Source organism: Merops nubicus, unplaced genomic scaffold (genome assembly GCF_000691845.1).
Source record: "Merops nubicus isolate BGI_N331 unplaced genomic scaffold, ASM69184v1 scaffold16239, whole genome shotgun sequence".
NCBI classification, from domain to species: domain Eukaryota; kingdom Metazoa; phylum Chordata; class Aves; order Coraciiformes; family Meropidae; genus Merops; species Merops nubicus.
In genome coordinates this window covers 32,444-46,595 of record NW_008631820.1, presented here as the reverse complement: position 1 = coordinate 46,595, position 14,152 = coordinate 32,444, and the positions used below count along the sequence as shown (strand labels likewise).

General features: G+C 39.3%; 1 protein-coding gene across 1 annotated transcript in view; it reads right to left on the bottom strand.

Moving 5' to 3' along the window:
* VPRBP (Vpr (HIV-1) binding protein) overlaps positions 1-14,152 on the bottom strand; it is a 45,676-nt gene that overhangs the window by 4,900 nt on the left and 26,624 nt on the right. Inside the window, exons 18-21 of the mRNA XM_008947718.1 lie at positions 13,777-13,870; positions 13,197-13,301; positions 12,312-12,385; positions 10,998-11,102 (exon numbers count right to left, since the gene is read on the bottom strand). Coding sequence (XP_008945966.1) covers positions 10,998-11,102; positions 12,312-12,385; positions 13,197-13,301; positions 13,777-13,870 — 378 coding nt within the window. The remainder of the gene's footprint in view (positions 1-10,997; positions 11,103-12,311; positions 12,386-13,196; positions 13,302-13,776; positions 13,871-14,152) is intronic.

Below are 14,152 nucleotides of genomic sequence, written 5' to 3'. Positions count from 1 at the left end.
GGAAAAGGTAGGGAAACATACCATTAGCCTCAACCAATCCCTGAGTCACTCAGCTTCAAATGACAGAACTGTTTAAAGCAGCTCAGAAGTCTCATCTTTGGCATTTACAAGATCTTTCTCTATCAAACCATAACAATATGCATTCAATAAAGCAACTGAATTTCTCATTACACAGACAACATCCAGAAATCCATGTCTAGCAGATAAAACTGAGTGGGCAGCAGCTCCCATAGTCCTATTGTTCTTCCACATAAATGAGAGGCCAAAAAGTGCCATCACATGCCAAGCTCCAGGAATTCTCCACAACTCAAAGGGCAGGCTCAATACACCTGCACATCTCCTCAGAGTCACACCCTGCTCTCTAATGGAATGCTTCTGTGGCAGAAAGGCATCTTTCAAGTCATTCAGTCTTAATTTGCCCCTTTGTTTTGGGAGGGAACATATTTTGCAAAATTATAAAGCAGTTAAGATAGATATTTAACAACCCACTTCAAGGGGTAGTTTGGTCCTCAAGCTCACCAGGCTCACACTGTGCTGTTCAGGCTGCTGCATTTTCAGATCCAAAAGGACAGAGGAAAACAACCTTATTCTCACCTCCTCAACATACTTTTTTTTCAGTGCTATTAAAAAAAAAAAAAGTAAAATCCACCACATCCACACAAATCCAGCAGCTGTCACAAGAATACCAAAAAGCCTGGGCAAGCGTTATTTTCTTCATTTGCAAAAGGCAGCCAAGTCTCCTCTACTGACCAGAAGTGCTGTGTTATCTAAACAGAGATTACGCTACAAAAGCATTGGTTTGCTACATGGTTTCCTTTCTGAAAGAGCTTTGAGAGCCATATCAAGTATAATTTTCCATAAAATACATTGAATTGAGTACAAAAGCTTTTTTCTTAACTTTTACTTCTGTTCTATGCATTATCTGCAAAGAGACCAATGTCTTAAACTTTATTACTCTATTCAGAATTGAAAACCTGATTAAAATTGAACAGGCAGGAGAGTTTATTTTCCTTTTTCAGTCTCTAAACAACTCTGAAGCTGAAGGGAGATTAATTTATTTTAAAAGCCTGGAAAAATTAAGCCAAGTTTTTTAGTATCTGGAGATAGAGACACAACTGTAGACATTGTGGAAAAAAAGACGTGAGGAAAAATTTTGCCTACAAAATTAATTTAGGGTCCATGCAGTTGAAAACTAAAAGATTCTGAAATGAGTTAGGTACCCTCTGTTTCCACATCTGTGGAATATCTCAAAAGATTTTTTTTCCTAAATCTCTAGCCCACAACGACTTAAAAGAAAATGTCACAACTACTGTATTTGATTACTTTTCACATTTTATGTATTTATTTGAAATGGAAATACTGTTTTATCAAAATTTTCATTCAAGCTTAAGGCAAGGCATATATACTAACATAATCCTTCAAATACAGGATGAAAGACAGTTTTGTAAAGCTAATGATTTCTCCTGTCTGACAAGGTCCCACGGAAAGGTTGTATATTTACGAGTGACATGGAGCAGAGTGATCTGAAATGGTGAAAAAGCTGTACACCTTGTCCCATTTTAAACACCACAAACAGGAAGCTGGAAAATGTGGTGCTTCTGCTAAGTAACTGGCCAGTTAATCCTCCTCTGCAGGCACACTGCAATACTCCAGTCTAGAAACACAAGGTGAGATATGCGTGGTGAGATCTCTCTTAGGAAAGCACACTGAGCTTCTGCATCCAAACCCAATGTGGGACATAGCTGAGAACGACTCCACCTGCTCGTTCCTCACACTTAACACCATGATATGGAAGTGATACCCAGCCTGTTAATGGGTACCTAGGCTGTAACCTCATCAGAAACCACAGCTGTCTCATGCAAGGGCTCCATACACAGATAAAAATTGACGTGCCTGCCCCAGTGACTCATGCAAGCATTTTGAGCAAAAACAAAAAATCTTGTGCAACGTCACAAGGGCAGACAGGCAGAACAGTCATTCCAAACTGTATCTGTATTTGTGAAGGGAAAACCTGCAAAAGCAAACTCCCTCCTGTTCAGCAGTAGCTCCCAGGAGCTGTGAGCAATGACACGGGCGCTAGAAGAGCGAGCCAGCACGCGCGTGTACGCACACCCAGCACGCGCCTGTGCTTGGCTTCCTATCCACAGAGCCCACGGCCCAGCACGCTCCATGTGACTTAGTACCCAGGAACTGGTACAGCCATCATTAACTCCTTTAGATGCCTACAGATACTCTTCCGTTTGGGTTGTTCTCTGTAAAAGCTGCTTAGATCAGAAATTGAACTGTTCATGGAACCCTCATACGCCCTCTCTGCTTCAGAGAATTTTTTTTTTCCCCCCTGTCCAGCAGAAGCCACTTCACAGCTGCCAGTTGCCTTCACAGAAGGCACAAGGGTAATATTATAGAATCACAAACTGGCCACCTCATGACCTTCCCTCTGTAAAACATTTTAGCTCTCTCTCAGCACCCTGCCTCACTGCCCTGCTCTACAGCCAGGTGCACTGTTACCACCACACAGCCAGACCTGTCTTCCTACTAATTCAGGTGAGATTGCAAATAACCACAACCTGAAGCTATCATAGAGGAAAAAAGGACAAAAAGTTAATGCTTCCATTTAAACAGAGAAGGCAACACTCACAGGGATATGATGGAGCCCAGCTTTTGAATTAAGGATGTCACACTGCTACCTCATTCTAGCTATGCAGTAATTCAGGTATGTTAATTGCTTGAAGATACCTAAATTTAGGATTCATTTAAGGGAGGCCTTAACTTGATAGGTGCCAAGAATAAAACAGTTTAGAGAAGAGCACCCACTGACCCCTAATGACACTCAAATCTGTTAATATATGTATGTATTAATTTTATTATTTTATAGTATAGCAAGCATGAATACTAGAGGGCTTCTCTGTTGCCTTTACCATACTATCCCAGTGCTACTCTTCTTATCTCCAGTGTACACAGACATCACTACACAACAGCTGCAATGCAGAGGTCATTATAGTAGCAACATACCTGGATGGCCAACACTTTCTGCTGATCAAAAACACTGCATCACAATTAGGAATGAAGGAATTTTAATCTAGGAAACTTCCACCCTGTTTCATACACAATGGCTTCCTGGCCCCACTTCTCTGCATCAATACTTACAGTGGCAATTTGCCCCAGTTAAAGCAAAAAGGCTGCCAAAAAACTGGGACAGGCCCCGATTTAACTTAGAAATTGTCTGACTTGACTAAAAAGTTACTTTGACTCAACTAGTAAAGACTAGCTTAGGCTGGAAAAAACCATCTATACAAAGGGGTTATATCAGTTTAACTGAAAAAGCCTTAAGAATGTAAATCGGTAATGCAGAGTATCATCAGTTATACATGTTAAACAAGTATAAAGGATGCAGAAACTATTGGTTCTTCTAGGATAAGACTGCAAAACAGGACAATCTAAAACATGCATGTTAGAGAAATCTCTCAGCACTCACTAACTCACCAAAATCCACTAATTCACCTACACAGTAACACATATATAGCTTCAATACACAGTCTATAACCCCGGAACTACTCTGAGGATGCTGAAGAGGACAAAAGTGGTTCATGGCAGCTTTTTCATCACACCTGCATACAGGCAGATTTACAGAGATGCAGTAGTACAAGAAAATCTGGATGTGAACTTACAGAATAAGAAAAGCTCATTACATATCAAAGGATTATCTCAAGATCATCTCAAAGCAAATTACAGGTAACTTAACACTGCTACCTGTTTGCAGTCCTAAGTAAAGACTCAGAAAGCCAAGTAGATTTCATTCAACTAATTTATCATTTATAACAAAGGAAAAAAGCTAAACATCCCCTAAAGGAACAGCATATATAGGGGTGGCAGCACTGTAGCAAAAAAAAATGCTTGACCTAATTCCTTATGTTGCTGGCATTTACAGCCCATTCAGAGCTTAGTAAAAATACTCTTTGCTCTTTCAGTCGTTATGTATTTTCTTCCATATCATTCTTTGATGCATGTTTGCATGCACTTCACAGACTACCACCATTGTCATCGACTTTCTTGTTGTTCCTCTTTACTCATTCTTTTTGCACATACAAAATTCACAAAATTTGTCTTTTGGGGCAGTACAGGTTATTGATGCTTGACATACACACCAGTGTTCACCTACCCAAAACATTCAAAGGCTCAGGAAAACCCCGGTCTTTCACTAATACAAGCTCTCATGCAAAATACATGTTAACCAGGCAGAACTTTGATATTTTGATATTTAACATATTGCTGCACTATATTTTATCATTTAACCAGTGTATGTACAAAGAGCTTTCAGAAAGCCTGGCATACAGCACTGCATATCAGCAGTATATAAAAATATATCAGCTTGCTTTATAAGCACTCTTAATATATCTTATAATTTTCTTAAATTTCTTGAATAAAAAAAAAAATTTATGAACAGAATTTTAGACTTCTCAACTGCACATTACGTAATCTTTCAAATTTACACTAGCCTGTACGTCAGCTGCCAACAGAAGATCCCACAGATCTTCTTCAACTCTCAATATTAGGTTTGGAAACCTTAACTCAATTTTGAGATTCACAGGTCACCGAATTTTTGCTTGTTTGACAGGGTTTCAGCTGTTACAAAAAGCTTCATCTTTTAATTTAACACCTCATTCACTTTTTCTTCTTCTACTAGGTGTTGATTCACAGTCCAAAACAAGTATTTAGGTCAGTAGTTCTCAGCCCAGCTTCCTCTGTTACTGCCGTATGAACTGTGCAGTGGTCATCACCTCCCAGCTCCTCCATCCCCAGCCCCTTGCTCACCTGCAGATGCCTTCCAGCAACAGTCCCTTCCTCTGGAAACACAATCACTATTGCAGCTCAGTCTTAATCATGCTATATGTTATTACCCTAACTGTTCTTATTTCAACCTGTGAGACTGCCTTTTCTCTACCCGCAGAAAAGTTAACCAAGGCCAGTGAAGCTTTACCCACTTTTTTAAATCTTTCAGCTCGTATTTAATTTATTTCTGGCTACTTATAGCCAAGTCTAATCATCTGCTAGTGAACATCTGCTTCTATAAATTATTTTCTCTAGGTGGTTTCTGTTTTGGATTTTTTTTGTTAAAGAAAATGTCAGCCAGAATCTCATCATTATGGTCAATGTATTTTCTTTTGCAAGAAACCACCAACTAAGTTTACTTCTCCTTATCTTTCACCCTCTTCCTCCAAGTTTCTCTTAGAGAAAAGCAAACTCATTTTTAGTAATCTGGTCTCTTCCAGATTATCAGTATTATTTTAACTACTACCCGTTTCCAGAATGGGAAGGGGTCTTTGCTTTCATAAAAATGACGAATTATCATTGCTGAAACAAAAGTTCACTAACAAATGTTTCACTAGAGAAGACTAAGTCTCTCCTTGTTTCAGTAATTTATCTTTTTCCACTGACAATCCCTTTGTCATATCTTCTGACAACTGTTCCATTTGCTTCCAAAGCATCTGTGTAGCATATTGGTACTTTCTGATCTTTTGCCCTGCAATTCTCAGGAGTGACAAAGTGACAATGTCTGGTTTTCCATCACTTAAGAGTTTCTATCCAATTCCTCCTTCACCCATTTAAGACTCCCTGAACAATGGGCAGTAGAAAAAGCTTAAATATAGCCAACAATCTTTCTGGGGGGTCAAACATACAAGGAATTTTACATCCTAGTTTACCAGGTCTTCATCCTTCCCCTCAGCTAGCAAGTCTGAACTCCCTTCCCATTATCATACCATTAAATTAATTCTAAATTTTCACCTCTTTCACACTACAGGGCTGCACCTACTTTTACCTTCTTGACTACTTCAGTGTTAGAATTTTTATTTCTTCGTAGCGATTAATGAGGTCACAGAGCTAAAAAACATAGAAGCCTGGGAATATGCAGAACTTACTGTGTGGAACAAGCAAGGAATCTTACCATAGGCTTCTATGCAGATGTAGGTATGTGCACATTTAAAACAGGAAACAGCATACAGTATGTCACAGAGGCAAAACATGAAGTGAAAAAAATAAAAAAGCGGTTATTCTCTTAGTCCATGTAAGTAGGTTTAGCTCGTCTAACAATGACTACTTACCTGTGATGACTGAGGAAGCATCCATGGCACAGATAAACAAAAACTTTTAACTAACTGAGCCTCTGCTGGATTGGCATGTTCAGTTGAGACTCTTCTGACCCATCCCCTGGTGTTGGCTATGAAATGTTTTCATTTTAACATGGCCGTACGTACCTGAAAATCTAACCCCAGAGTCACCGTCCTCTTTGAGGCACATGCAAGCCACCATTTCACAGTTGATATGTTCCTGATACTAGGGATAAAAGTTTTCCAATTTGACTATTATATTCTCTGTGCTGCAGGGCTCAGAAATAACATAAGGAGTCCAGAACTAGATGCAGTTTCTGAATCCTCTTCTCATCCTCCCTCTCACTGATCTCACACTCACTCACAAAAATAAGGCCATTCCTTTAACTGGATGACAAAAAACAATAGCACGTAAAGGAATTTCAAATTTAGCAGGTAACTCTCCCCCTATGGACAACAATTCGTTCCTTTATTTTCTCAGGCTTCTGACTGACATTTCTCATCACAGCTGAAGCAGCTTATTTTCTTGGACCCAAACTACTCTGGGAATTCTAGAAAGATGTGTTAGGTGAGAGGAAGGAATCGAACTTATTTCTGTCACTGAACAGGCAGAATATGCTTTTTTCTCTGCTGAAGCTGTTTTACTCCATAATACTAAGTCTAGCCTCCTGAAAACTCCAATTACTTGTCCCTTTCAAGAATTTCCTGATGGCACTAACTGACAGTGAAACTAAGACTCTGGAACAGTAGAATAGGTGCAAACAGTCAGTTATTTTCTGCTTTGTAAAAATATGGTAAGAGTGCAGGTACAAGGAGAGCTTTTTTTTTTTTTAAATATGTTTTGGAGGATGCCTGTTTAGAAGATGTGTCTGTTTTTTGACAAAAAAGGCCTTTGATGGAAATCACCTTTTCCTTAGCCTCCCCAGTTGCAACTAAGTTCAAAGATTCCTATTAAGGTGTGCAATAAACGCATGTACATGTTTATCAGTTGGCACACACTTATCTGCAAATGCTTGTTCCCTGCTATTATTCTGTAAAATGTTTCATCTTGAGCAGGATTTCAAAACCAATATCTTCAATGTTACAGGAACAGGTCCTGAAAAACTAAGTGTCCCTAACGACATAAGTTATTGTAGACAGGTTGTAGTGACAAAGCACCACCATGATCTGATGGTTCTCAAACTCATGTGCATTCAATATGGATTAAGGTTTGGGGGTTTCTTTCCCAGCAAATAAGCATCCACATGAAAGCAAACCTGTATCAAACCAACAGCAATAAAAGTACAGTGGAACTGCTGTTGCAGGCAGATAGGAGGAGAGTCCTAAAATAAAAGTAGGAACTGGGATCATGAAGACCACATAGAAAGCTGAGGAAAAACACTCTCCATCCTGGCTAAACCACATGTTAAAATAGCAATTGTCTTATAAGTCTTTATTGCTTTATCTCCAAAGCTTTCATTTCATATCACCTATAATTTTCTAAACCAATGCAAAAAGACAAATTACACACCTACCATCACCATTTCGATAGCCCAGAAGCACTGCAGCATAATTAACAGTTCTTCAGTTCTGGCAAAAGAAGTAGAACACACTTTATAGGACAGGGACAGCTAGGTGAAGCAATCTGCTGCTGAAGCCATAAATCTCTCTGAACATGACAGTAGCTGAGAATCCTAATTGAGTCTCAAGGTGCATCATCATCCACATGTACCACAGAGAGAAAAAAGAACTCACATGGAAAGAAAACCTAAAATAAAATACAAACTGAAAATCCTGTAACCCACTCAGAAGATCACTTCATCCAGGCTTAAGTTTCAGTTTTGAGTCAACTCTGGAGTCAGCCAGTCCCCTTGGGTTTAGCTTTTCTGATCACTTAGTATTTCTGAACTCTCCTTTTCAAGACTGTAGCAACAGCCATGTGCCATTTCTAGGCCAGATCACTTTTCCTTTGCACCAGTTCCTCTGAACTCCTTAGTCTGCCTCACTACAGAAGACAGCAGATTACTGAGCGAAACAGGGGATACTAATCAGCCAAGAAGGGAAATAAATAAGAATTAAGCAAGCTAACAACCAAAAGTTAGTCCAGCATCTGCACCAGTAGCTCAAATATGCTTCCTACTTTTGTTAAGTCTAACTGAAGGAATGTATTAAACCAGTGGCAAATACAGGAGGAAGAGGAAGAGGATCTTGCTGCAGGACTGACAAAAAAGAAACTCTGCCTATTTCCTCATAGACTGAACATAGTTCTGCAAACACTTGGGAATTAGACTGTCAGTCACTGATGGACCCACTTTAGATACTCGCCCAGCAGTGAGATAATACACAAAACTCAAAGTTCAAGGCAGAAAGACTAGTATTTTTGGAGTGAAACATTCAACAAACCGGCTTTTGCTAACCGTGTTGCATCTTCACTTCCCCTCAGTTATCACAGTAAGTACAGACCACAGAGTATCTGTATCCATTTAGCATCTGTTCTGCTTAACAAGGCTTGGACAACTCTGGATTACTGGCCATAACTACAAAGAGGCAGCTTTCCAGAGATCTCACAGGGAAGGGCTGTAGCACAGCCAAGACAGACCCAAGCTACAGTGGTGCTGTTCTCAACTATTTCAAACAAAGCCATAAACACTTACTTGCAGCAGTACCATGCACAAGCCAGCTAGACTCAGCATGGTCATTTAATCTGAGAGCAGTTTATGTAGCAGATGAGTAGATTTTGCAAGGTTTGGTTTGAGAAAGGGGCAGTAACAGTAGCTCTGTTTCTTCGCTTAAATGAGAGGTGGAATTGCAAGATAACCATAGGGCAAATACTCTTGCTTGGTTCATTTTACAGACTCTCAGTCTTTTGCTTTTCACAGAGCTATCAGTTGACACTTGTCAAAACTAAATCTTGATGCCTCATGATGTCAAAGTAAAAAGTGTCAAGCAGGTATTTTTCTCCACAGTTCTTGTCTTAAGCATAATTTCTAAAGCAATTTTGTTCTGCATCACATGACTTCCAAACAAGGTTTGCCTATCAAACATGCTCCCATTTGAGTATTTATAACTTTGTGTAAAGGCAAAAAAATGTATTCATGGATCCATGTAGATCATACAAAGTCAAGGTCTGCAGATATGGGGCCAAACAGATTAATATCTGCTCTAAAAATCTTGACCAAGGGGATACCATATTAACGCTGATTCACATAGATTTTCCCCACCTCAGTTCTAGGAAAAAGGTCAGAAAGCATCTTCTTTTAGCCATAAGGTGTTTTAGAGTACTCGTGAGAAGTCCCAACAAACTTGAAAGTTTATTTGCAATTTTTCAAAGCGTAAATCACAGAAGCCAACACGGCAAGTAGTAAACACCTATATATATGTGAGCACATGTACACACAGAAAACTCCTGTTCACCAGGAAACAAATTACTCTTGTTGTCTTTAACAGACAAGCGTGCCCAAGAGTTTCAGTCTTAATACTGGAAAACCTCTACTCATTCTAGCTCAATGCTGAAGTCTCCAGGGAGACAAAAGCTACAGTTTGTAAGCCTCAGGCTAGAACAAACCTGGAGGAACAGCATTGAACAGCTATGGGACAGAGCGTGAGTAGCTTAGTTTGTTTTGCTAAATACATATATATTGAATTGAATTTGGGTTCTTAAGTGTTGTTTATATTAAACCCAAATATCTCTTACTAAAAACATTTGATTGTAACCATCCCTAAGTGTTTCTCTAGGAAACACTTGTACACCCCAAAAATGAAGACCCTAAAAAGCAGCTTTTATGCACTATCGACTAGTCATTCCTAACTTGCAAATCCATCCTGGAGCAGCTTTGTTTAAATACTCCAAAAGCTTTACAGAAAAGCTTTTAGCAGCTTAAATTCTGCTTGGGACACCTGCCTTTGTAAGACAGGAAGTGTCCCCAGTCACAGTCATATTTGCTGGATGACAGACACCTAGCCACCTGGTACCTAGTGTTACAGCCTAGAACCAACCACATTCAGACTGCATCCTCTTGCACAAACACAGATCTCCATTTGGGTCAACACTGAGCAGTGGTATCACAAAGTCTCTTGAAAGGTGCTTGTTAATCACTGCACAATGCAAAATCAATCTCTGCTACAAACTAGCTTTTGAGATTTTATAAAGACAACGTGAATAAGCTTACTAAAATATATTGAGCAGGAATAAAACCAGTGGAAATAGAGACAAAAACAGCAACTACTGCCTGAGGCTAGCACTGGATAGCTAGAAAGTAGAAGCACTTTGGAAGGAACGGTCATTTCACTTCCCCCTTCATTGCTTCACAAGGAATTCTACACTTTGCTCATCCTAGATGTTTCTAAACTGAATCCATCCAATCTAGGGATAGAAACAGTGACTAAGGATTGCATGAGAATGACAAGACTTCAACTGCAACCTTGTAACACATTGAGAGGCCATGACAGCAAACTGTGTATCCAAAACAGAACTACTTCTTTATCTTCAGAATTACAGGGAAACTATAACACTAACAGCTAACGCCAAAGAAAATTAACTCTTCCCTGGGATCTGCTATCCAGCCTTCTGAAATAGAAATAAAAATTTAAACCCTAGGAACAGGAAGATTCAGAGACAGAAAGGGTATCAGAAATCCAGCTTTCCACAGAGTCTGGATAAGAAACCACAAAAATACCACCTTCTGGCATTCTTTGGAAAAAGGTGACATTAGTTTTTCCTCACAAGAGATACAAATATATGATATACTACAATGCAGACACAAAAACACAGAGAATAAGAGATCTACTTCACATTAGGTGAGACCAAATGAGGCATTTACTTTATGGGTAACAGAAGCACACCTGTGGCCTCTCACGTGTAGATGGCTAACAGCTACCCCTAAACAACCAGGTTACTGCTATACTTCTCACCTGATCTTCTTCTTCATCCTCTTCGTCTTCCGCCAAACGCTGCCTGCCCACTTCATACAGTCTGCAAACTGTATCCATGTTCATGGCATCCATGCTCCCTTGATTCTGAAGAGGAGATGCCCACACAGTGGTTAGCCCAGGAATTAAGCTCAGCATTCATAGCCAGTGCTACACCTGATCTCAATCACAGAAATATTGCCAAAACCCTCCCCTCCCATCTATTAGCAGCAGTACCATTAACACTAAAACCGAGTCTTTTCGGTTTCAAGGACCAGCCCAGGAGTGATGTAAATATCTACTTTCTGCTTCTACCACCCACAACTACTACAACCAGTCTTACTAGTAGACTTAAAAAAACCTGAATCCTTAATTTGCTTTTGGATTAGTTTTCACCCAAGCATCCATCACTTCCTTTCAAATTTGCCTTCTTAGCAAATCATTGAACCACATGCCTTGAAAGAATGCTAAAAGCTGTCATAGAGCAAGAGCTCCAGAAGACAGCAGTCTGACACCACAGCAACCATGCCCTGAAGGAATCCTTCCAGTGACTCCTACGACAGAAAATGTTCATGTCTTGGCCTCTCAACCTTGACAACTCCAACTTCAGTAGTTAAACATGGAGCTTGACCTGCCACAAATTTCTCCGTGTGTGTTTGTTTTCCCCGCCTCCAGTAAGGATCAGAGGTTCAAAGAGTATTAAGTCAACAGGATTTTAAATTAGTCAGTACATCTACATAGGTTAAATCAAATAATATGACAACATATTACTGGGCCAAGAACTGGACCTTTTGACATAATTTTACTTCCCCCCAACAAATCAGAAGTTTCACTCAGTAATTTTTGCCTCACATCCTTAGCTTCTGGGATTTTGCTAGGAAGACAAGTGAAAAAGGAACAATAAGAGTGATTCACACAAAAGCTCCATGGGAAGCCACACGAAGATTACATTTCCCAGTTATTAAATACAGTACAAGTTTTAATAGGAAATTATTGCAATAAGTAGGGAAAAAAAAAAGGGTTTTTTCCTCTATGCTTATAAGAAGGAAAACCTCTGCACAGTTTAAAGTGGGAAACGCATGAAGAAGAGAGGCAAATGTGTTTGGAAGTTGAAGGAATCAGAGGCAAAAAAGCAAGACTGTTGTGGGCAGACAAGAAAAAACTAACAGCATATCAAAACACCGCCACTGCTCAGGACAGCTGAATCAAACAGTAGGAACTCCAGAATCATCACTTCTGAAGGTTTTAAGAAGAAACAAAAAGCACTGCGCCCAAACCACAGCTACAGAGCCCAGAGTTTATTCTTAGCTCCTTTACCTCAATGACAGCCAGATAGCAATCCTTGCTGTCCGTGCACAAGTCAAAGATATTCCGCTTTACATCTATGGTAGCTGGAAAACATTACAAAAAGCCAGTGGTTAATTGCATATTACCTAATGCTTGCTGAAAGAAACAAACAAAAAAAAAAAATCTAACAATATATGTCTAAAAGCAGATGATAAAATGTTGGGAAAAGAAATGAAAGTAAAATTAACATTCGTAACTAATTCAACCTATAATAATGAATAGAAACGTTGGAGACTGTCTTAAAAAGCAGACAGGCAAGTTCTTCACAGTGCCTCCTTCCTTGGTAATACATTTATTGGCTTCTCTAAGCACAGTAAACAACAGACAATCTTCCATAGGTGGCAACCAAGGGACAGAGTTGTGAGCCATGTCCCCTTTCAATAGCAAGTCACATTTTATGTCTATAGCAGCAATTATCTTAACTCCATTGAGCTTTGCAAGCTAGAGGCCAAACTTGACAGCATTTTGAACCATCAGCACAAAGAGATGCTGGTGGGAAAAGAAGACAAAATTAAAATGAAAAAATAATTTTAAAAAACAAACAAGGCTCTTTCTGAAATGAGACCAATGACATCTTAGCCAAATGATCTACTATCTCAGATTATGCACTACTTGCAAAGAGAAAAGGAAAATAAAGCCAGAACTGCTGAAGGGCACCAAGTAAGGCAATCACACACTGAACAGGATATGATACTTGAACCTATTCCAGTGTTAAACCCAACTCTGGTGCTTTAACCAGAACAGGTTGTAGTGAATTTGTTTTGTCACACATGCAAAGGACAGAAGGAAATTAATGTTACTAAGCAGAACTTTCAATAAACATTCAAACCTCCAGACTATTTGCTCCTCTCTTACCTATAGGTTTATAATCAGTTGCATTAAATGTCCTGAAAGAAGAGCCAAAGGGACTTCTCATCCTCTCCTCCAGAAGATCATCTTCATCATCTGCCTGTAACATAGCTGACACAAGAAAAGATCATTCTACAATTCCACCTTCCACTCATCACTACCATTAACCAACTTATGATCAAATCAGACTCTAATGTGAATTTTCTTTTCTATTTAACAGCTTGGCAAAGTCCACTTAGCTACATCTACTCCTCCAGAGCTGCCTTTAAATACTGCAGATCACTGAAAGTTAATACAGACAAAAAAATTATTCTCAAGTATCATCCAATCTGCCATTATATATACTTTCTTTTTCAATAGGCTGATTTTTAATCTCACAAATGAGTTGTGATACTGCTGATGTTAGAGAAAACTGTCTTTGTCAGCAACACGTGTAGCATAAACATCCTGAAAAAATTCCAGTTCACACACGCCAGTAAGGCCTGGAGTTAGACAGACTCTCTGAAACTTACAATTTCACTGAACAAGCATCTACTTATCTCAAATCAGAGGTGAACAAGGAGAGTAATATAAGACAAAATCCTACCTCCATACATAACTGTGCCAGTATAGTTGAAGACCACACGACACTGATCCAGTGCAGGTACTGTGTGCAACAAATGAAAAGTTCGGAGGTCCCACTGAAAAAAATACAGGTTAAGGAGCAACAAACAATTGGCAGTTTCTATTTCTCTTCGACACAGTGGTAAACAATGGATTAGTTGTGTTCAAGAAACCTCATTGCCACCCTCTTGCAAACATGACAGAACTGGAGTTGGATCCTAGTACCACGTGTTCAAAATGGAAAAGCTCTTACTCAAAGTGTCATTCCTAGTCATGAGAAGTTACTGTAGTAGCTTCAAGGTTGATCTTGATAAAGAGTGGGAAGAGAGCAGAAGTACCACAGAGTACACTAGAAAAGA